General features: G+C 45.7%; 1 protein-coding gene across 1 annotated transcript; it reads right to left on the reverse strand.

Moving 5' to 3' along the window:
- Nucleotides 1–588: 588 nt before the first annotated feature.
- On the reverse strand, nucleotides 589–22,868 carry PSMD2 (proteasome 26S subunit ubiquitin receptor, non-ATPase 2). Its single transcript, XM_053390713.1, has 21 exons — nucleotides 22,672–22,868; nucleotides 21,033–21,089; nucleotides 20,015–20,179; nucleotides 19,440–19,561; nucleotides 17,886–18,110; nucleotides 16,392–16,550; nucleotides 15,584–15,728; nucleotides 13,055–13,115; nucleotides 11,399–11,545; nucleotides 10,189–10,295; nucleotides 9,725–9,852; nucleotides 9,555–9,642; nucleotides 8,137–8,299; nucleotides 7,919–8,020; nucleotides 7,679–7,824; nucleotides 6,917–7,000; nucleotides 5,567–5,735; nucleotides 4,518–4,612; nucleotides 2,777–2,903; nucleotides 1,115–1,233; nucleotides 589–900 (listed from the first exon to the last, which is right to left on the reverse strand). Exons 1-21 carry the CDS (start codon nucleotides 22,828–22,830, stop codon nucleotides 718–720), a joined length of 2,751 nt encoding a protein of 916 aa, XP_053246688.1. The 5' UTR covers nucleotides 22,831–22,868; the 3' UTR covers nucleotides 589–717.
- Nucleotides 22,869–23,751: the final 883 nt, after the last annotated feature.

The following is a 23,751-nucleotide window of genomic DNA, read 5'->3' on the forward strand; positions in this document are numbered from 1 at the left end:
GGTCTGGAAGGATCTAGCAGTATTCTGTGAATTAATACTGGGTAGTGTGGGAGCCACAGCAGAACAATTTCTGCAAGAGTCTTGCATTTTTAAAGACCTGCGCTTACCACCAAGCTAGAAGGCATGCTGGCAACGTGGAGTGACCCTGTAATCAAAGCAGGGGGACAGGATATGACACAGTAAGACTTGGAATCTTCCAATGGCTAGGGGCCTTCAGCCCTCTGCCCAGTTTGTTGTAATCTATAAACCTCTGTAGCCTGTGTTCTCGAGGGAATACTTTCTTTTCAAGCATTACAATCTTCGCCAAATAGTTTTCCAGCTGTCAAAACCACCTAAGTTCTCCTTGCCCTTTTCAAGTGTAGTGATGAATATGAGACACTTTGTTCAGTCATCAATAGATGTCAGCTACACAAACCTCTTAATAACAGTGTCCAGGTTGCAGCTGCTCCTGGGAGACTACAGGCAGCCTATGCACAGCCCAACAAGTTTACAACCTACCTTCCCTATTCCTAAGTAAAGGCCAAGGGATTTCTGGTTACCGCCATTCTACAGATAGGAAGATCAGAACAGAACAAACGGGAAGCCAAATTAACTCCGGTCAATTTATTTTCCTAAGAAGAGCTCCTTCTGTAACAAAAAAGATGGAGGAGGCTAGTCCCTCCTCACAGTGCCACATCCTACTCCCCACTCCCACCCCACCCCAAAACCTCAGGCAATTCAGACATCATAGTTGGGATTCTTGCGAAGAATAACAAAGCCCTCCAGGATGGGTGTCACTGGCAAGTGCTCCTCTGTGGCCAGCTCTGCCCGCTCACCATGGGCCAGCAGCACTGGTGTTGTGTGGGTCTGGAAGCCAGTGATAGTCTTCGGTTTGCCTGCCTGGCCTACCACATCTACCGCCTGAGAGGAAGGCCAGAGGTTAGTGCTAGTGAACAGGAAAGTTGTTCCCCCAACCCTCTGGTCCTCAAGCCTTCAAGGAAGCCAGGAAACAAAAGAGCCCCAGATCCCCATTCTCCACTAAGGCTACCCCTAGTAACCCATAAACAGCCAAAGTCCCCATGGGATCCCCAAGCAAAGCAGGGACCCTCCCAGGTACTGTTCAGAGCCTACTTACCTGCCCCACTCTCACAGACACTGGCAGGGGGCGCAACTCCTCGTCAAAGGTCACAAGCATGCGTGGCTGCATGGCAGCCACAAGGCCATACAGTACATAGTGGGACTTCCCCAAAATTACTAGGAGAGAAAGGAAAACATAAGTCAAGGCCTGCAGAGACTGGTCCACTAAGGAAGTTTCCCTTATCCAATCCAAAGCTGCCCTCATACTTGATTAAATCTGTTCACCAGTAGAAGGCAGAGACAGAATTCAAGGGATCAATGAACCACATTAAAAAAAAAAAATCTTGTCTATTGATTCAGCCACCATTTTGATGCACAGTAATATAGAACAGAAATATCATTACAGTGGTACCTCGCAAGACGAAATTAATTCGTTCCGTGAGTTTTTTCTTCTTGCGAGTTATTTGTCTTGCGAAGCACGGTTTCCCATAGGAATGCACTGAAAATCAATTAATGCGTTCCTATGGAAACCGCTTGCCGGGCTGGCGGTGCGGAGAAGGGCTTTTCTCCCCACCGCAAGCCTTCAGAACAGGTCCGGGAACAGAGGAGAAGGCGCGCAGAGCTTCTCCTCTGTTCCCAGGGCTTGCGGTGGGAGGAGGGTTTTTCCTCCCCACCACCAACATTCAGAACAGCATTCTGAATGTTGGCGGTGGGGAGGAAAACCCTTCTCCCACCGCAAGTCTTCAGGACAGGTCCGGGAACAGAGGAGAAGGTGCGCTGCGCTTCTCCTCTGTCCCCGGACCTGTTCTGAAGGCTGGCGCAGGGAGGAGGTCTCTCCGCCCCACCGCCAGCCTTCGGAAGAGGTCCGGGGACAGTGGGGAAGACGTGCTGCGCTTCCCCGCTGTCCCCGGAGATTTCCCTATGGGCTTTCATCTTGCGAAGCAAGCCCATAGGGAAATTCGTCTGGCGAAGCACCTCAAAAAACGGAAAACTCTTTCTTCTTGCGAGTTTTCCATCTTGCAAGGCATTTGTCTTGCGAGGTGCCACTGTATCGTCCTTTGATCATCAACAGCACTTTCTCACTTTTTATTTAACTAGAACACAAAAAGGACATAGTCCTCATCAGCCAAGCAAGCTCTTTTCAGCAAAAGACAAAGGAGAGCACTTACCATATTTCTCTGTCTTTTTCCAAGTGGCAATTTAAATGTGCATGTGCTATTCTCTACTGCCACTGGGTACATGAATTTTGCTCTTTGTCATCTATACTCCAGTACAAAACCAAAGCAGGATTATGGCCCGGAAGCCTAGGCTCAGACACATACGAAGGAATCCTTTATGTATGTCAGAACAATGACACACCGAACTGGATAACTGTTAAGCCTGACTTACAAAAGCTCTCCAGGATCTCACGCTAAAGAGAAAGGAGAATTCTAGGAGCACCGAATTAAGGATCTTGTGTACTAAGGCTTCTCCCTTGAAGCTTTGTGGATCTCTAGAGGAAAGGAGTTCCAGAATTAGACACCTAGAACTCCTCCACTTACTCTCAACTGTTCACATCTGAATGATGGCTGAAAAACGGGGGCCAAAAACATTAATGATGGCACCTGCCTCAAGTAAAAATGAATTAAGTCTCTTAACCACTGAAAAGTAATTAATTCCAGAGTTCACCATTAGAGGGGCCAGCCAATTATACTCCCCAACTCCAGGGGCCAATACTTACTGTTACGGACATCAAGGAAGGACACCAGCACAGTCAACAAGCCTGCCACGGCCACCTGGCTCATGAGCTGCCGATCACTGTGGTAAGGACAGAGAGTGAGGGTCCCTTTCCCGAGGTGTGTTAGGCCCTGCATAGCAAGCAGAAAATATATTGGTGATGGGGAAATCCATGGCTGGGACCAAAGGACCACTTGCAATCAGTCTTGAGGTTCATTCAACTTAAATGTGTGATATAAACCTAACATTTAATAAACACCAAACATTTGGCTATTCGGAACTTGCTGTCACTATGTGAGGAGTGTAAGAAGTCAGCAGTGTATATGCATTATCATTCCAAACTGCTACCATAGATCTGCTCCGAGTGCCCGGTGGTGGTGCTTCACCAACCCTTGCAGACCTGCTCCCTTTCCCTCCACCCTCTCTCCTAGCTTTCCTTCCTTCTACAGGAAGACAACCCTCCTCGCCATGACAGAGATACAGGTCACAGCAGGGACTGTTTGGAAATGCAGGTCCCAAGACTCCAAATAATTTTCACAGACTGAAAACCTTTCATGTGGTACTATAGTGCATCATTATTATTATTTTTGCAAAGCCCCAAATCCCATTTTTTCTCAGAAAGCTGATAAGCTGCTTGAGTTCTAATTGCTCTTTTCTATACATCCCCCTGAACTCCCATTCAGGGTTGCAAATGCATCATGATCCTGTAAGTGCTTGATGCATGGGCAATGTTTGTGGAAATCTTGAAAGACTGAAGGGTGTAGCTGAATATGGGCCCCAGGATTCAGAGCAGGGGCTTTGGTGCTCTGCATAGCCCTTGCTCCACCCAATGATGAACATAAGCAGATTACACAGTGCAAAAATACTGTAAATCTGCCCAATCTGCCCAATCTTTTACAAGTCACAGACTGCCTCGATGCATTATTATTATTTTACTGCCTTTTCTTGCAGTTACTCTTTAAAATGCCATGGGCACTGACAGCATTGGAAAAATATTACCGTATTTTTCGCTCTATAAGACGCACCAGACCATAAGACGCACCTAGTTTTTGGAGGAGGAAAACAAGAAAAAAAATATTCTGGATCTCAGAAGCCAGAACAGCAAGAGGGATCGCTGCGCAGTGAAAGCAGCAATCCCTCTTGCTGTTCTGGCTTCTGGGATAGCTGCGCAGCCTGCATTCGCTCCATAAGACGCACACACATTTCCCCTTACTTTTTAGGAGGGAAAAAGTGAGTCTTATAGAGCAAAAAATACGGTATTCGGAAAACAACAGGATGGAGGCAAAACTGAGATGGGGGGATTTTCAAATACATTTCTCTCCTCTGAGGAAAAAAATGCATCTGTCTTCTGGTAATATTTAGTGGGGATGGAAGCACACCAAGGGAGATGAACATCAGCACAGCAAAACACACAACAATCCCATACAGACATCCCTGAATACACACCTCTGCTGCCCCCCTTCTGCCATTGCTGCAAAACCCTGCAGCCATACTTCAAAGCAAGCCCATTAGCAACCCTAACATAGTCCTGCTGCTGTGAAATCTCTGCCTAGGAATAATGGCACAGCACAAAAGCAGAACAAAAACCCACCTATACTAAATTTCAAAAGTCACTATTTCTGCTGAGAATGTTAATCACAGATACAGCCTAATAATATTTGGTATATTAATCTAGCTGTTTAACAACTCTAAAGTTAACAATGCTACCCTCTAGCATGGGGCAGAGTTTAAGCTGAGCCACTTACCTGGGCCAATCGCACCATGAAGAGGTTATTGGGATCCTTGGCATGATATTGTGCCAACTGTCGAAGCATCGCAGCCAGGCGAGCATTATTGGTACCTGTGAGGTCCGGAAAGGAGGGATCAGGATGCAACTAAAAAAGTCCAAGCTCCCACAATCACTTTCTGGGTAGGACAGGACTGCTGTTGCGAACAAGGGGGATTCCTCCCACCACTAGACAAAATGAAAAGGTATGCACGGGGAGGTTCCATAGGGAGTGCAACTTAGGGCATGTAAAGGAGCCTGCAGGGTGGTAGAGCCCTTAATCTCCCATCGCAGAAAGATCCAAAAGATTTTAGCTTTGTTATTGCACATATTTTAACTCATGCTTAATGGGGGAGAAGAAAAACTGAAGTGAATGCATAGAGGGGCACTGTGGTCCACATATTTTCAGTTTTCATTTTAGTTTGTTTTCGCATGCAAGAGCCCAGCATCTGCAGGTATGGCCAGGAGAGACCTCCACCTGAAACCCTGCAGAGTCGCTGCCAGCCAGAGCAGACAAGACCAAGCCAGGTGGGCCAATGGTCTGACCATGTGTACAGCAGCTTCCTATGATGCCGTACCAAAATAAATTCTTAGGTTTTTAAAGTGCCACAAAATACTTCCTCCCGCTTTCTCCGAAATAGACTTAACACTGTGTCAGAAGCGAGCCAACAGTAAATCACACCATTCAAAGTTGGAGTTAACTCTTTATCAGCAAGAACACGATCTGCACAGACTGGGCGGGTTGCCGTGCCTAATGAGCACAGTGGTTCCTCCCTGGTAGGTCTTGCCCCATGGATCAGTTGCCAAGACTGAAAGTCCCCACCTCCCTATAGCCACCTCCTCTCCAGGGCTTTCCCCCAAGCAATTGGAGACTGCGCCTGCATGAATCCAACCTCTCCTCTGCACTTGTCAATGCTGTATTCTAAACACCAGAGCATTCTGGATCGTCAGAAGGCATTTCAGACCAACTGCAGGGATTCCTCATTGGCCCATGGCCTGCACAGTCATCCAAGATTCGAACATGCTTACCGCTGCCTACCATGCCCATGGCAAATATAGAGTTGTAGGACACTTCTGGGTCAGCATCATGGGAAAACTTGCTGAGGGTGTCAAGTATGTTGAGGCGGGGGTTAGAGACAGAGATGAGGGCCAGGGCTAAGGGGACAGCTCGGCGAAGAGTGGGTTCCCCATACCGCAACTGTAGAAGGAAGAGGAGAAGGTGAGGCCAGGATTGCAGAGCACTACGCACACTCTGACACACGCAACCAAAGACAAAAATGCAGCCTTTCTGAGCGTTGCAGCAGCAGTCCAAGAGGCATCAGAGCATCCACCAGCTGCAAGAGTAACAAAAAGTAACTCCAAACTCTTAGCAGAAGGGCTTCACACAGACAATATGTAGCAACCACCCAGTTTATCCACAGAGAAAGCAAAGCTAAAGTCTCAACAAACCCTAAAACAAAATGTGTTAGTGCAAAGCTTTGTAGTTTCAAACTGCAACTCCTGCCCCTCCTAAATTCTCAGGAATGCAATGTTCATTTAGGTTCACAGCTCACACCCTGCATACGGCTGGCAGACTAGGGGTGGGAGCAGTGCAGCTCACAGGGGCAACAGCAGCATTTCCTTGGCTGAGGTCACCCTCCCTTTACAGTGGTGCACCAGAGTGTAGACCACCCAGCAAGCCTGTATAAATTGTGATGTGAACCAGGGCCAAGAAATGTTTTGGAATACATGGAATGTAGATCTTGGAACTTGCAGGCAATGAATGGGATAGGACAGACTTTCACTTTGTTCCCCAGTGTCAGTGCAGTCCCTTAGGAGACACATTTCCAGTTCAGAATTCTTCTCTCAGGGTAGACTTAATATATCTAGCTGTATTACACACAAACACCAAAAAAAAGGCATGTTGAAGCAACACATTCCTAGGCAGCTAGGGACATTCCAGAGACCTAGTCTGATCTGCATTATTCACACAAGACAGATTTTTTTTCTTTTTAGTCAAAAGGCTCTCCTCTACCCCACCGTTCCAACAAACAGTATTTCCCTTGTCATGACTTAATGGTAGGTGCTGCTCAAATTTAAGAGCAGACCAATCCCTTATTTCTAGGGCTAAATGAAGAATATGGCTTGTAATCCTGGAAGGTCTTCTCGCTTTTCCATTGGTCCTGCAAAACTATTTCAAAATTGTGGTAAACTTGGCTTCACTGAGAAAGGAATTTAGACAAGGGGTTGGAACAGCAGGCAAATTTATTCTGTTTTTCCGTTCAGACTACGGCAGGGCTGGCCAATGACACAGAACGATCCCTGGCTGCACACTGGATCCCAAGTGGCAATCTTTGCCCCCAAATGGAGAGAGCATTTCCCCCACACTATCCTACTCACCAAATGACCGAAGGTGCGCAGAGCCATCTCGGCCCCAATCTCTTCCCCCATAGCAATGAGTGCAATCCCCAGTACAGCTACGCCCTGCAGAGGGAAATAAAAATTCTGAAACCACAGGATACCTTGTGACATGGATGAAACACATTTTCTCCTCAGTTAGGAACAAAGACCCAGACTTCTGGGCTGGTACAACCAAAACTGCACTTTAAGACCAGCTTTTGGTGGTGATTGTTACTATGCATATACAATTATACAACCCTACAAGCAAATAACCAATGACATTTGTTCAGGATTTATTTTTTCATCATTTCTGAACTTATCACTAAGCTGGTGGTTTTATTTCACGCACAAACCCAAGGCAACAATTTAAAATTGTTTAACCAGACTTTTTGTGTGTGTGTCTTGTTGCACAGTCAATCCCAATGCCAAGGAGCAGAATCACCTTTGTCTATGCAGCTGTCAGCCCATCTGCCTAGGTTGGGAGCACAAGAATCAACCGTATACCAAAGCCAAACTGAACAACCAAGTAGAATCAGTTCCGACAGGCAGTGGCTTTCCAGGGTCTCAGGCAGAGGCTCTTTCCCATCATTGGCTATTTGATGTTTCGAGTAAAAATGCCAGGGATTGAGCCTAGGAACCTCTGCACACACAGCATATGCCACATGTTTGCCTTGCCCACAAGCTCGTGTTCTCCCACTCACAGCATCCAAGAGAGAGAGAGAGACCTCTCACCTTTTCTTAGACCCAGAACCTTAACCCTACCTGATGAGCCCCCATGTCGGCAGAGTTCTCTTTTTTCTCCTTGTCCTTTTTCTCTTTCTTCTCTTTCTCTTCTTCCTTCTCTTTGGAGTCAAAATGCTCACTACAGATGTGGAGAAGCTGTTGCACCTTCAGCACATTGCCGGATCCTGGAGAAAAAACCCAAGACCACAAGTAAAATGGGACTGGGGCCTCCAACACCCAGTTCACAAGCAGCCAGAACAATGCTGAGCCCAGACTCACCTGCATAGGCACAGATGTCTACCAGTGTGTTGGCAAAGCTGCGGAAAGGCTCCGACACGACCTGCAGTGCTGCCAGGATTGCTTCAATGGCCTCACCCTTTCCTGTAGGAAACATCACAACAGCAGCTCAAGAGAAGCCCAAAATACTGACCAGAGACCCTTCCTCCTCACTACACAAGTGTGTGCCTGACAGATCTGGCCATAGTGAATGTGCTTACCAAGGTGGTTCAAGCCCAGGCCAAGAGGTAGCCATCTGGCATAAGTGTCCTTCAGCTCCGTCTCAGATTTCTCCATGATGGTTTGGAGGATGGTGGAGGTAACATCTCCATTGCATGAGCCCACAGCAATCATTCCGCAAGCCAGGGCTGTCACACCAGCCACCTGGGGAGAAAAATAGTGTCACACCAAAATCCTTGCAGCTGGAAAACACAATAAGGGCCTGCTAGATCAGGCCACTGGCTCGGCTAGGCTTACAGAATCCTGTTTTCACAGTGGCCTGTGGGAAGCCCCAAAGCAGGACAGCCCTACCCCCACCTATGATTCTCAGTAACTGGAATTCAGATGCATAATGCTTCTGACAGAGGCATATTGTAAGCAGCATCCTGAAGGAGACCACAGAGTGAAAGTTATCCACCAGATTCCTGCAAAACGGTGCTACTTCCCAAGAGTCAAATCACTGAAACACCTGCTCATTGATATTTTCCTGCAGCACACAAAGGGAAGAATATGCATGGCAACTTTCCCCTTTTTCCAAGTGATAGCCACCAATCTATCAGGGTAAGGTCTGAAGCAGCCATTAAAACTAGTCACACTTTACTAGACTGAGCAGTTGAAACTAGGAAACACATCATTTCACGGGTTCAGCATTCCCTGGTTTCCTCAAGGTTTATATAGCTTTGCTGTGCCCCTGAACAAACCACTACAGATGGGATTTTCAGGTAGCCAAGAACTCTGACACATTCCACATGAGAAGAAGAGTGTCAAGATCATCTTTCAAACCTAGATTTGACATATATTGACATTCAGAACCTCAAGGTTACACAACTCCTAGGTTGGCCTTGAGCATTGTTTGCCTACTGCATGGCAAAAATGTTTAAGTGGCTTGCGATGACATTCACACTTCAGGGTCTGTGTTTCTGCAAACTTAAGAAATGGATAAACCTTTTCACTAATCCTCCCAAGCCAAGAGTCAAGCAGAAGACTCTCCACATGGATGCTTTTGGAGTCCTGTGCATCTTTAAAGTTGTACTAACTTCCTATCAAAATTTGATTTTGCTGGGCAACATGCTGAGGGCACTGAGATATGAACCTCCCCAAGGTCACTTGGAGAGGTCTTGGTCCACCCGCCTTCTCATTATCAATAGGATAGACCAACAGGCTTTTACTAGGTTACTTACTTTTTAGATCCAGTATTCTGTTTTGGACTCTGGGAAGAACACACCCCAATATTACAACATAAAAGTCTGAGTCAACTAAATGGCCCTCAGCCATTCACACAAAGACAAACTCCAAGCTAGAACACAGAAACTCTGCTTCTAATTGCCATCTACACTCCATGAAAGACACAGCCCCAGCCATCCACCTCTGGGCAAGCAGCTGACCCAAGCGCAAGATAGCTGTGGCACTGCTCCCTCACCTCCATGTTGGACTTGGAATCTCCCATTACAGGAAGCAGCAAGGTCAGGACATCTTCTCGATTGGAACCAGCATATGCCAACCCCAGCCTGCAAGAGAATACCATGTCACTTAGAATGATATATGCGATGCTCTGCGGAGAAAGAAATGGAAGCCTAGGCAGGTCCTCACCCAAAGATGGCGCCGATCCTCATGGTGTTGCTATTGTGGAGGACATAGTCCGAGAGCAATGCAAGGGCAGGGTCACACTCGTTCCTCACGCCAGAGTTCACAATACCACAAGCCAGAAGAGCCCCCGACTACAGGACACAAAATAGGAAGTGGGGAGGCACTGTCAAGTACAACACATGTCATACAGTATCTAGTAAGCTAAAAGGGTTAAAGTAACTGGACAGTGGCATTATGTTAAATACTGAAGTTATGTAGTCCTTGCCCGGATGAATCAGGGCAGATGATCTGTCACTCGGATGCCTCACATGCCAACCTGATAATAAGAGTCAATGCAGAGATAGATGGACTAGTGGTCTCAGTGTAAAGAAACTTCCTATACTCTTAAAAAGAGTCTGTCTTGTTATTTTGATATGACTGGATTGCTGTGAGCAGTTAACACTCAGGCTGAAAGGAAGGTCACCCACCTTGATGTAGTCTTCTGAGGAGTACAGGTACTTGTCAATCTGTGTAAGCCCCCCATCCACATCCCACAACAGGATCATCCCCAGTGAGGCTGCAGCACTCAGCATCCCTATAAAATAAATGTAAAAGCTGCTTAGGGTGAAGATGGACACTCTTATAAGAGAATGAGAGGATGCATGTCTTGTTGGGGTTATGGGAGTTTACACCGGGGAGGAAGAAGAAAGGGATTCAGGACAACTAGGAGGGGCAAGCAGCTATGGCAAAGGCTGCTTAACAGATGATAGCAGTAACCAAAAATATTCCAGGCTTTCAGAGAACACCTTGTGTTAAAGTCAAAGAGCCTTAAAGGTCAAGAGACTAGCTCTTATTTCAAAGCTAGGTGTTTTACATCAAGACACTGCTTGGCACAGTAATGAGATGTCTTTCAGCTAAGACATGATCTAACTCGAATACTCTCAGCTGTGCAAAGTCAAACCAACCCCACATCAAATGGTGAGGATTTCACACTCTGAAGAACTAACCCAGAGGAAAACATGGCTCACGCCTAGGTTGGAGTGAGCAATCTTGGCAAGGCAGCAGCAATCTCGTTCCTTTATGCCTTTCCTGTTCACATATAAAGTACGGGGAGGGGTCCTAAGTCTTAAAATGAAAAGGTGTGAGGCACCATCACGCACCACGTTCAGAGATCCAGGCTGGGGAAGTAAAGTGCCTGAGGTGACAGAGGATGGGGAGACAAAGCAGGGGATGCTTCCACACCTATGCACACATTTCTTTGTAAAAAACTGCTTCCCACCCTCTGCTTTATGCCAGATCGATCTATAATTAAAAGCAATTCCTGGGCACCTATCATCCATGCAGATGCCATGAATGAAATATGAAAATGAACAAAAGTGGCTAACCCCTCATCCCTAGTTTGGCCTGAAGCAAACAATTTAACTGGGCGAATGTCACACATGCAGTACTCCCAGGACCAATGAACGAAATGTTCCAAGCCCATAACAGCCAAAAGAATTCAAACCTCAGGAATGAAGTCCTTGGCCAAGAGCACCAAGTTAGAAAGTATAACATACAAAATTATCACCAGGCCCTTGTCAAGAAGGTCATTCAAATTTTGCCACAGAAAAATAGTAGGGGAGAGCTCTCTGACCCCCATCCCCCCACCCCCCACGCTCCCAAGCAGACCAACTGCTGCCTGCTGCTCTTCTGACTCACCATGGTCCTTGTTCTTGTACAGCCACTTGTTGCCGTCATCTGTCAGCAGCTTGTCCTGCCCAAAAGCAGCATTCACAAAACCATTAACGAAGGACGAGGCCAAGTTCATGCGAGCCGAATCCACTTGAGAGCCGCTGCCGCCAAACCCTGAAGGAGCAGAACGCACAAGAGGGAGCCAGTTGAGGATGACAGACTCCAGTGTCAGCCTAGAACTACTCAAACAGGTCCTCCTCTCAGCCAGTGCTCCATTCACACTTCTCCCATTCATCTCACGTGGCAGTCAAGGAAAGACAGCATTTTTGCAGGATGAGCACTCACCAGCTATTAAAGACACCTACACTTTCTAGCTGAATGATTGCTTGATTAATATAGAAAACTGCAAGCAACAATGAAGACAAGACACAGCATTTTGAAGTAAAGCACAAGTGATTTGGTGAGTCTAAGAGCTCGGGCAGAACTACTTATTTATCAACTTGGACTATCATAATACCTTGCACGTGGACAACCCTCGAAAAGTTTGGAATACCCCAGCTCTTACATATAACACCAGTTCATCCCTATGAATTAAGCAGGCAAGACATTGCTCCAGGTGCCACCACTGCCTGCAGTTAATTCTTAAGGTTTTTTTATTCCAAACCCACAGTCGTCGCAAAATAAATGTGCAAATATTACAGCAAGCACCTGTTGGCAGCTTAATCATACTATTCCTGACAACCCCAAGATCACTGGATAAAGTTATGTTTTTAACTGAATCTGCTTTTAAATGTTTTAAACTGTTGTAGAGTAGACTGTTTTTCTTTTTAAATTGTGGGTGTGTTTGCCATCCTGGGCTCCTTTGGGAGGAAGGGCAGGATACAAACTCAATGAACAGTAGCAATAGCTAAACTCAACCAGACCATCTGCTTACAGTTAGCATCTACTTAAGAACAGAGCCATTTCAGCAGTGATATCTGTGTGGTGGAATTCCCTCCCAAGGGAAGTTTGCCAGGCCCACTCTACTAAGAGCTTCAGAAGCATGCCTATTTCATAAGGTCTCTTCTAGCTCTGATAAAAGCTCACTGATTTGATGCCGTGTTATAGGTGCTACATATTACAATGTGTGAATTTTAGAAATTGCTATGATGATCGAGATATCAGTCTCAATATGCTATAGATACTGGTATCTAAGCTGCTTTGAGTGCCTAAAGACAATAGCAGTATACAAATGAAAATATACACATTAGCATCTACTTTATTCATATAAAGTACATGCTAATGTGTATATTTTCATTCAAAATCTAATACAGTGGTACTTCGGGTTAAGTACTTAATTCGTTCCGGAGGTCCGTTCTTAACCTTAAACTGTTCTTAACCTGAAGCACCACTTTAGCTAATGGGGCCTCCTGCTGCCGCCACGCCGCTGGAGCACGATTTCTGTTCTCATCCTGAAGCAAAGTTCTTAACTCGAGGTACTATTTATGGGTTAGCAGTGTCTGTAACCTGAAGCGTATGTAACCTGAGGTATCACTGTAGATATGTAACATAGCATGAAACCATTTTTATTTACTTTATAAGTGAAATTCCTTTACTGTAACTTGAATAAACTTTGGTTCTGCCATCAGGACCCTGATGAAGCTGCCTGGATGGCTACTCCACTGCTCTGAGTAGAACACTTACGGTTGTTTTCTAGATGGGTTTTGTAAATATCATCTGGCACTTTTGGCTCCATGATGTCCAGCTGGAAGGAAAAGAAGAGGTTATTCTTCTTAGCCATATGATGCCACAGCATCATAACATGGCTTTCCTAACTTTACAGGAAAGCATTACAGTGGTACCTTGGTACTTGAATGGCTTGGCTCCCGAACAAATCGGCTCCTGAACGCCGCAAACCCAGAAGTAAGTGTTCTGGTTTGCAAACATTTTTCGGAAGACCAACGCCCAATGCGGCTTCCGATTGAGTGCAGGAAGCTCCTGCAGCCAATCAGAAGCTGTGCCTTGGTTTTCAAACCATTCTGGGAGTTGAACAGACACCTGGAACGGATTATGTTCAAGAACCAAGGTACCACTGTATAGCTCATCTCCACTGGGGACCAATCAGTTGGCATGATACACATTTTGCAAAAAAGACTGTATGCCATTTTTCAGAAGCCATTCCTGTTCAGCCCACCCCATTCCACCCACCCACCCCACTCCACCCCACCCAAGCAAACTTTCACTTGACCTCCCAAGCTGTCAGTCCTTTAACCCCAGTCGCTCTGCAGTGCAAGCAACCTACTTGCAAGCCTGTCTTAGCCTTCTCTTCCTCCTCAAGACACCACAGCAAAACCTCCAATCCAGAGACCAAGGTATGTAAAAAGGATTGAGAAGAAAGATTTCTGCCTCTAATGAGCTTGGGTCCCTGAAGTTGACTTCTGCATCCCAGCCCAGCCCACACAACACTGCAGCCCATGCTGCATTATCATCATTACCATAATTATTATCCTCAAATTATTAACTGCCTTCTAAAGAACCATCTCAAGGTGATGTTCATTGAAAATAACTAAAAACATAAAACAAATAATGTTATTCCACAGAACAGGGTAAGCCACACTAAAAGCCGTGCTCTGAATTACTGCAGAGCAGGCTCCTGAGACCTTGGAAACTTGCAGGAGAAACTCTCCCACAGATCACAGCAATCTATTGTGAGTTTAAAGGATAAGGTGGTCTCTCAAGTAAAACCCCCCAGTCACAGGGGATAACTGAATAGCCTATGTGGCACTTGGCTCTTAATTAAGAGGCATTTCATCTCAAGAACAGACTGGGACTGGCCGCCGGGACCACGTAACACCGGTCCTGAGAGATCATAGAATCATAGAGTTGGAAGAGACCACAAGGGCCATCGAGTCCAACCCCCTGCCAAGCAGGAAACACCATCAGAGCACTCCTGACATATGGTTGTCAAGCCTCTGCTTAAAGACCTCCAAAGAAGGAGACTCCACCACACTCCTTGGCAGCAAATTCCACTGTCGAACAGCTCTTACTGTCAGGAAGTTCTTCCTAATGTTTAGGTGGAATCTTCTTTCTTGTAGTTTGGATCCATCGCTCCGTGTCCGCTTCTCTGGAGCAGCAGAAAACAACCTTTCTCCCTCCTCTACGTGACATCCTTTTATATATTTGAACATGGCTATCATATCACCCCTTAGCCTCCTCTTCTCCAGGCTAAACATGCCCAGCTCCCTTAGCCGTTCCTCATAAGGCATCGTTTCCAGGCCTTTGACCATTTTGGTTGCCCTCCTCTGGACACGTTCCAGTTTGTCAGTGTCCTTCTTGAACTGTGGTGCCCAGAACTGGACACAGTACTCCAGGTGAGGTCTGACCAGAGCAGAATACAGTGGCCCTATTACTTCCCTTGATCTAGATGCTATACTCCTATTGATGCAGCCCAGAATTGCATTGGCTTTTTTAGCTGCCGCGTCACACTGTTGGCTCATGTCAAGTTTGTGGTCAACCAAGACTCCTAGATCTGACTCCTAGATCTGCATTGGCTCCCAGTATGTTCCTGAGCACACTTCAAAGTGTTGGTGCTGACCTTTAAAGCCCTAAACGGCCTCGGTCCTGTATACCTGAAGGAGCGTCTCCACCCCCATCGTCCAGCCCGGACACTGAGATCAAGCGCCGAGGGCGTTCTGGCGGTTCCCTCATTGCGAGAAGTGAGGTTACAGGGAACCAGACAGAGGGCCTTCACGGTAGTGGCACCCACCCTGTGGAACACCCTCCCTTCAGATGTGAAGGAAATAATCAGCTATCCTATCTTTAAAAGACATCTGAAGGCAGCCCTGTTCAAGGAAGTTTTTAATATTTAATGCTGTACTGTTTTTAACATTTGATTGGGAGCTGCCCAGAGTGGCTGGGGAAACTCAGCCAGATGGGCGGGGTATAAATAACAAATTATTATCATTAATTATTATTATTATTAGAACAATAAATTTCAGTTTTTGTTTGCAAAAGACAAAGGAAACAAAGGTTCACATGGTTTTCTGTTGAATTAAACCTCACTGCCTCGGTAAGCATTCCCAGACATCTCTAATAAATTTGGTATTTCCAATCAATGTTCACCAATCAGCTCCATTCTAAATGTGTCTTCTGCAAATCACCACAGACAACTGCTCCCCTCATGATCCAATCCATCCATGAGAGTGAGCTCATAGCAGTCTGCAGGGCACTCACCTCCCTGGCCAGGGCCAGAAAGTTGCTGTTGAGTTGGACGTTAGACATGATTTCTGTGAGATCCTCATACTCTTCTACATCCTCACTTAGCTCCAGAAAGACTCCATGACGACCCAGCATGAAGGCCATTTGCTTTTGAACAACCCTGCAGTAAAGTGCAGAAAATGCAAGCATATGAGCACAAGGAACCGTGCATGCAACATTCCATTTCTCACATAACAAGGCTTGCGGAAACCTCACTAGTATCTTCCTAGATTTCAGCCAACAAAAGAACTATAGATCAGGAGTAGAGCAAGCAATTTGTGTATTTAAGGCATCATGGAGATGCCAGGAATGGAACGAGTGAATTTCTGCATGCAAATCAGTTGCTCTACCATTAAACTAGGACCTTTCAGGTATAGCCAGTTTAAGTGGTCATGGCCAATTTTTAATTTTTTAAAAATCAAATTCTGGAAGAACTTTGAGGGGAAGGTTCACAAAAACCTTTTGGCATCACAAAATCACAGCAGGGGACCAATGTCAGTGGTCAGCAAAAAAATAAAGGCAATTAAAAAAACTAAATGAAAACTTTGGTAGGGTCATAGAAAACATTTTGGGAACCAAGATGTGGCCTGTGGGATGCAGTTCATCCACTCCTTGCTTATCAGTTCTAAGGCCATTCCCTGCCCTGACCTGTGATTTAAGTGAGAATAACCACAACAGCTTTGCTCACTGCATCTGGCCTTCTCACTACTTATCTGCTCTCCTTTTCCTCCAGCAACCTGGACCTCTGTGACAACACCCAGCCCTAGACAAGGTCCCCACATACACATCTTTGCAGGAGATGAAGATGTTCTCTGCCAGTTCCATGTCATTCAGCATAAGAGCCAGGCGCAGGGCTTCTGGGTAGCGATTGAATTTTCGGAAGATGCTGAGGGCACAGCGGAGGAGGGCAGAGTTTTCCGGCTCAGGGACATAGCTAACACAGCTGCAAGAGACAGGGAAGGAGATAATGAAGTTTGGGTGGTATCAACATGGTGGGCAAACCCTTTCCTCAGTAATGGATGAGAAGGCAAACACTACAACATTCGGGGGGACACCGTAACTGTATGCACAGCAAAATATTTGCCGTCACACACCCACACCCATTGTTGAAGCAGCCAGAAATCTCAATGGCTAGTAAATAAGATCCACGTTTATGAGTGTTACCAGACTCAAGGGGCATCCCAGTTCAAATTGTGGCAATAAAACACTTTACTTAAAGATGGATTAGCTACACCACAATGAATATTCAACAAGAACTTCAGTTCTGTGAGCCAAGAAAAGAGATCAATTCACTCTGCAGACACTCTTAGGCCAAAGCTACACATTATTTGCCAACTTACATTTCCTATTGTTTAACTGTAAATTTTCCACTGCAAGGTGGTGATGGCACAATTTACAAGAGGGTGAAGCAGTGAATGGGAGAAAGGTATTTAACCCTGCCTCCATCCATCACCTTTCCACAAGACCCCCATTGGGATTTTATCGCCAACAGAGACTTGGAAGCTCAACTGTAGAGAATAGAATGAACTGCACAGGAAAAGAGGTAAGCAAGGGTTAAACCCCCTCCTCCAATTGCCCTTTTAGTCCTGTAAATTGTCCCCTACCAAATGATACATTGCAAAGGTAGAGAGATGGGTGGGCATTTGGAAACACAAGTTAGCCCATGTGGTTCCAGCCTTCGTTTGAAGTGCACTGCAGTGTCAGAATCAAAACTGGAATGCAAAGATCAGCTGACTGTGAAGTGACAGAACAATACCTCCACTTTCAAAGCTCTCCATCTTGTACTCTCTTAAACCTTTGCACTTCCCACCCTGCACAAGCTCATCTCCTTTTAGCCCTCAGCTGCTGTATTCCAGAATGCTCTTCTCTGGCCTCCTCTATACCTGCAAATATACTATACCCGCCACTCTTCATCAGGCTGCTCCCCTCCATTTTCCAAGTCCTTCTGTGTGATCCTACAGGGTCTTGGCTAACTATTTGTTGCCATACCAGGTGCCTCTCATGCAGTTAGACCTCAAGATTGACAGGCTGGCTTTCTTAGTTCCACAGATTTTTTTAAAATACTAGGTATCCTCTACGTTACCAAACCAAAGAACTAGATCTCACTATTGCTGTCCTCCACTTAATAGTTGAACCAGTCTGTGGAGACAAGAAGGTTCTGAATACACCAACTTCCTTAAGCCCAAGTCTCCATCCTAGCATCCTAGCCCCGGGGAGCAGCTCAGACTCAAACTCACAGACACACTGACCACAGAACCAAACAACACAGTTCCCTCACCTTGTCAGATAGAGGCAGACTTTGGCATAGGCATTGTCATCAATATATTCCTCCAGCATGTCCATCTGCTCAATCTCCATAAGCAAGTCACAGGCCTCGTGCTCTGCATTGTGTGCCATGTTGTATGGCACAATCTCCTTCACTAGGGTCAGAAGAGTGTCCTTCTGGGTCTTGTCTGCCTCATCTATTTCTTGCCATTCCTTGGCCACCTCACCAGCCAAGTGTCTGTAGAGGAAAAAACAGCAGGAAGAGTCACAACAGAAGCAATATCAATCAATCAATTTCCTTTATTCGACCGATAGTCAGAAATAAAACATTAGACAAAAATTATAAACTATAACATCATAGGGGTACATAAATAAGGTAGGACCACAGTACTAGACCTCTCACAGATAACCCACATCAAAGCAATCAGTTATACGTTTCCGACACTTGAGTGCCAGGAAAAGGAATTTAGCCACTGCCAAAGTTGTTTTCCCAGAAGATTTATTTAGCAGATATGCTGTCTGCTTTCCTCTTTGTCGGGAACTGAGCTGGGGTAAGTGTGGAGTTATAAGGTACTGTCTTAAATCGTTGTAAATGGGACAGCTCAGTAAAATGTGCTCTGTGGATTCTACCTCACCCAATGCACAGTGGCATAATCTCTGGTCATATGGGACTCCTCTATATCTTCCCTTCAGAACCGCCGAGTCAAGAACATTCAGCCTAGCCGCAGTAAATAGTCTGCAGTATTCCACGTAGTGGATATCCGCCAGGTAGCAAGCTGGAGTACCCCGATACAACTGCTCCCCCAGAAACAACCCAGGTTTCACACAGGCTATGTCCTCCTCCCTGGCAATATCCCTTAAATCTTTGAGCGATCACCAGAAGCAATATTTATTCACCTCTTTTCTGGCAGGTTCATCTCGTTTCTGGCAGGATTTATAACCTACGTTTGACCAGCTGTTCTCAAAGCAGTTTGCAAATGAAGCAAAACTGCCAATAAAATTATAGCAACAGCAACAATAATAAAAAAAATTATTGTAAAAAAAAATATTGTTTAGTGTGGTGACACCTACTCTTTGGAACTCCCTGCCTATCGAGATCAAGGAGGTGCCTTCATTTTACACTTTCTGGCACCTGCTAAAAAGATTCCCAGATGCTTAGAAAGTTCAGGTAATTTTAATCTGCTTTAGCATTTTAGCTTTTGTATGTTTTAAAGAAGTGTAAATTTATCTTGATTTTATTGTCTTATCTTTTCATAGACTGCTTTTGGGTGTGTTTTACAATCAAGCAATGTATAAATTTTATAATTAAATAATTAACTCTTTGAGCTGATAAAAGCATATTAGCTTGGCAATGGAAAACAGCACTGAGCTGCTGTAAGAATTTGATGAAGCAATTCTGTGGAAGCTAAGCTGGTCCACCTAGTTCCTGGATGGGAGATCACCTGGGAACCCTATGCATGCCTCCTGGGGTTACCCAGAAGGTGGTGTTTCAGTTAATAATAATTAAAATACAAAAAAATACACCCCAGAGTTTCAGTAAAGTAAAATATCTCAATTTGTTGCTTACCTGACATATTCATGCCCCCACGAGGCCAAGGGTTCCTGGGATCCTACCAGCCGGTACTTTAGACACTCTCGCTCTCCACTCATTGTCATGGCCAAAACTGATATTATGTCAGCGGCAAATCGCTGTGGGCAGAAAGCAAGTGTCAGAGATGATTCATATGGTCAACCATGAATATGGTTGGTATAAATTGAAGAACAGCAGAATTGAAAACAATATTATAATTTGCATGTTCCCCAGTTCAAAATATGTCTCCCTGAATCAGACCAAAGCTGCATCTAATCCACTACTCTGTTCCCATAGGGGCCAACCAAATACCTAAGGCACAATGCTTCAAGGTAAAGGTTGTTCACTTCTTTCCAAAGAACAAACAACAGCACCAACTCCACTAAATACTAGTCCTCCCACAGCAAAGATAGGAAGTGGGCTTGCAATCCATGCCAGAAGGGCTTCCTTCTTTCTTTTCAAATAAATTTAATGCAGTTGCAATCCACATTTGCTCGTGCAGCACTGGGAGAGATGAAAGCAAGACTTGAGATGACATCTAACACTTTCTCAGGCCAAACAATATTACATACCTTGTTCTCCCCAGCAGCCATAGCCTCATAGATCTCCTTCAGCTTGCCATAATGTGGCCGCAGAAACTTCAGGGGTTTGGGTACAGAAGTCATGGAGGTTGTGGAAGAGCGGATCTGCCTGCGTAGCTCTTCCAGTGCAGGTCGATAGAGAGCGGTGTCATGCTCCTACAATAAAATCAGTTGCTATCAGGAGTGGGAGGGGAGCCAACAACAACACCCAAACACCACTTCCAAGACCGCCTCTTTATATGTAATAGTGTCAACGTGGGTCAACACACATCTTTGCCACCAGAAACCCACATAGAGTTACTGGAAACAGACACAGCTAACTTTTTGCAGCCAATAACCTTCTTAAGAACCTGCCCAAGCCCTGAGATCTTCATCAGACTCTCTCCTGGTGATCCAGGTGGCAACCAGGGAAAGCTTCTTTTTTTTTTTTGGTAACGATACCACACTTATGGACTACAAGGTGCCTTATCTGAAACTGTAGGTAACAGGTTGATTATACCTTTTAATTTGCTGCAGCTTTCAACATGCAGCAAAATCTAATTTTTTCTACTGATGACGTCTACATACATTGTTCCTTACCTGAGCACTTATTCTGTGATGCTTCATTTTCAGTGCTACTACTTGATCTAATTTGTATATTTCTTTTTTATTATTAATTAAATTTCTATGCCACCCTTCATCTGAGGATCACAGGGTGGTTTACAAAACATAAAAATACAGAATATAGTAGCTAGGAAACAAACAAACCCCACACACAATTTCAAAGGCCATACATTGTTTAATTAGTCAAAGGCCTGGGAGAAGAGAAGAGTAGAGAAATTGTTTTGACTGGTGGAGGTAGAGTGGGGAGAATGAGGACTGTGACCAACACAGCCTGCAGACTCCACCATGCACTCTACCTTTCCAGAGTATGACTGCACCGCACAGTGATCTATACTACTGATGTAGAAAAGCATAATGCTTTACTATTTAACTTCCACATGCTCCCAGTCAAGAACAGGGAACTTACCCCCAAGCGCTCCACAAGCATCTCCAGCTCATCCTGTAACTGTTTGTCTTCTTCAGACTGTAAGGAATTAAAGAAAGATGTGAAACTTCAGGCCTCTTGGAAAACCTGTACTGTTGGAGACCATTTTGCACATGTCCAATTGACGATGTGCGGATCCTTTTGGACCCGGAAGAGGGCAGAACAGGGGCGAGCTTCTGCATGCTCTACCAACACGTGCAGGGGCCAGCAACAACACCCCCATGCAAAATGTTCTCCTCCTGTACTAGAAAATCAACTAGACCTTTCAGTTGCTCTGAAGTGCAACTGATGTTTGCAGCAATATGCAGTGGGAGGGGGTGCTCGCTTTCTCCCAGCCCAAAAGATCCTCAGCTGCTGGGCAAAACTGCTGATGAACACTTTCAGAAAATGGGGGGAAGTGACAGGAAGCACTGAGACTGCCTAAAACACCTAGGAAGGTTGTTAAACAGATTTGTTGCCAGCACTGGACTAGACTGACTACCAACTTGAGGGGACTTTCATTTAAATTAGATGAGGGACCAGCCTTAATTCTGTGCAATTCCCTTTCCTATTAAGGAATAATGCCATATCTAACTCATTTTAATTTTGCTCACCTAGGAAGAAACCATCAGATCCTAAACTCTTAACACACCTGCTCAGGTTCATATGTCCAGATATAGCCTTCCTGCCCCTAGGAACAGAAGGAGGGCCTCCCAATCATAATATTCTCAGCAGAAGGAGGGCAAGCCCACTTCTTACTGTGGCAGACATAACCCATCCCAAAGTATTGCCAAATACGTACCACTAATTATTGTCAGCATTTTTATTACCTCACCTACTAGCTCCACTGAGCAAGTGGTCTCATTTGGCATACCAGGAAAACCCAGGTTGTGAGTGCCCGCGGAAACAACACTACAGTGGTACCTTGGGTTAAGTACTGAATTCGTTCCGGAGGTCCATTCTTAACCTGAAACTGTTCTTAACCTGAAGCACCACTTTAGCTAATGGGGCCTCCTGCTGCCGCCGCATCGCCAGAGCATGATTTCTGTTTTCATCCTGAAGCAAAGTTCTTAACCCGAGGTACTATTTTTGGGTTAGCGGAGTCTGTAACCTGAAGCATATGTAACCCAAAGTACCACTGTAATTATTTTTAGTTTGTTTGTCGCCCAGTCATTCTAGGCAGCTCAAAACAAAACAAAAAAAGCCGTAAAAGCACAATATAAACCACTCACACTAAAAACTGGAGAGGGGAGGAAAGAGGGATGAAATCCACATCCCAGCTGTGGCTGTCAGAGGCAACCCCCCCAAAAAAAAGCATTCCGCACATATTCAGAAGAACTCGGCTCTGTGCGGAACTCTGCACATGCTCAGAAGCAGTAGGCTTGCCAGAGAGCTCTCTCTGCACATACTCCTTCGGCTCTTCCCACATTCCGGAGCTGACATTTCCCTGGCCATGAATCGCTGCCCACAAGGGAATTAACTGCGCGCGGGAGGGGGGGTTGCGGGGGGGTTATGTGGCCCACCCCCCCTCGCGAGATCGGGGCCCGACGTCACGCGCCGCCGAGGCGACGGCCGTCCCCGCTAACTCCCGGCTCGGGGCCTGGCGGTGACTCAGCTCGGCTCCCTCCGGCGCAGCGCTCACCAGCTCCTGCTCCTTGTCCGCCGCCGAGGCGTTGGGGTCCTTCTTGTCCTTGCTCCACAGCGCCGCCGGCTTGTCGTCCCCGCCGCCGGGGCCCGACCCTCCTCCCGACTGAGACCGCCTCTGGCAACTGCTGCTCCCTCCGCCGCCACCGTCCTCCATCGCCGAACGCTTCCTCTGAGGGGACGGGAGGGGAGCTGCGCAGGCGCGAGGGAGGAGGGAGGGGCCTAGGCGGGCCAATCCGCGGCGCGGTAAGGTAAAAAAAAATGAAAAAGAGCGGCGGGGCGCGCGCGCCGAGTGACGCGTTACGTTACGAGGCAGAAAAGCCGGGGGAAGTAAGGCGGGGAAGGGGAGGAGCCTGGCGAGCGGGGAGGAGGGTCGGGGCGACGGCGAAGACCACGTGGAGATCGTTCCGTACCTCCAGGGGGCTGCCCGCTTCCAATTGGCTAAAATTAGAGAACAGTATTTTTTTTAAGCACGTGATGCGTTTTGTATAATCAGGGTTGCCATGTTTCAAAAATGAAGTTTTTGAGATAATTTTAAGGAAATTCGCCTCAAAAATTGGGTTGCCATACGCCCGGGTTTTCAAGGACACTGTAACCGACTTTCGGAAAATCCTCCCGGGCGCTGTTCTCGACGGGCGAATCCCTTATGTGTCCGGGAAATTCTCGACGTACGGCAGCCTATTTGCGTACATATGCATATGTGCAAAGAAAAAATTCTTTCATTTAGAAGGTATAAAAGATGTACACTGTATATATTTGCCCACAAGAAGTTTGACATAAAAATACTCATTCATTACATTAATACGTCGCCCTTGAAATGAGGTTCATAGGGGAGTGTATAGTATAAAAACACATGTGTTTGTTTGTTTATTTAATAAAATTTATACACCATTTGTAAACAAAGAAAACTCTCAAAGTGATTTACAAAAAGATACAAGAAAATCAAGAAAAAATTCACAACCCTTTTTTAAAATACACAAACGTTAAAATACTAAAACAGATTAAGATTGCCTCGACTTTTAAGCGTCTGGACAGGCTTGTCTAAACAAGAATGTTTTTATTTTTTATTTTTTAAGAA

Source organism: Podarcis raffonei, chromosome 5, assembly GCF_027172205.1.
Source record: "Podarcis raffonei isolate rPodRaf1 chromosome 5, rPodRaf1.pri, whole genome shotgun sequence".
In the NCBI taxonomy this organism is placed as follows: Eukaryota; Metazoa; Chordata; class Lepidosauria; order Squamata; family Lacertidae; genus Podarcis; species Podarcis raffonei.

Bases quoted from the DNA above. Each gene is read 5' to 3' on its own strand.
- PSMD2 (XM_053390713.1), bottom strand. From the start codon at position 22,830: ATGGAGGACGGTGGCGGCGGAGGGAGCAGCAGTTGCCAGAGGCGGTCT. The intron at 10,296-11,398 runs GTGAGTCAGAAG...TTTATTTTATAG, and splicing joins GTACAAGAACAAGGACCATG to GGATGCTGAGTGCTGCAGCC. The intron at 8,300-9,554 runs GTGAGGGAGCAG...TTTTCTCCCCAG, and splicing joins ATTCCAAGTCCAACATGGAG to GTGGCTGGTGTGACAGCCCT.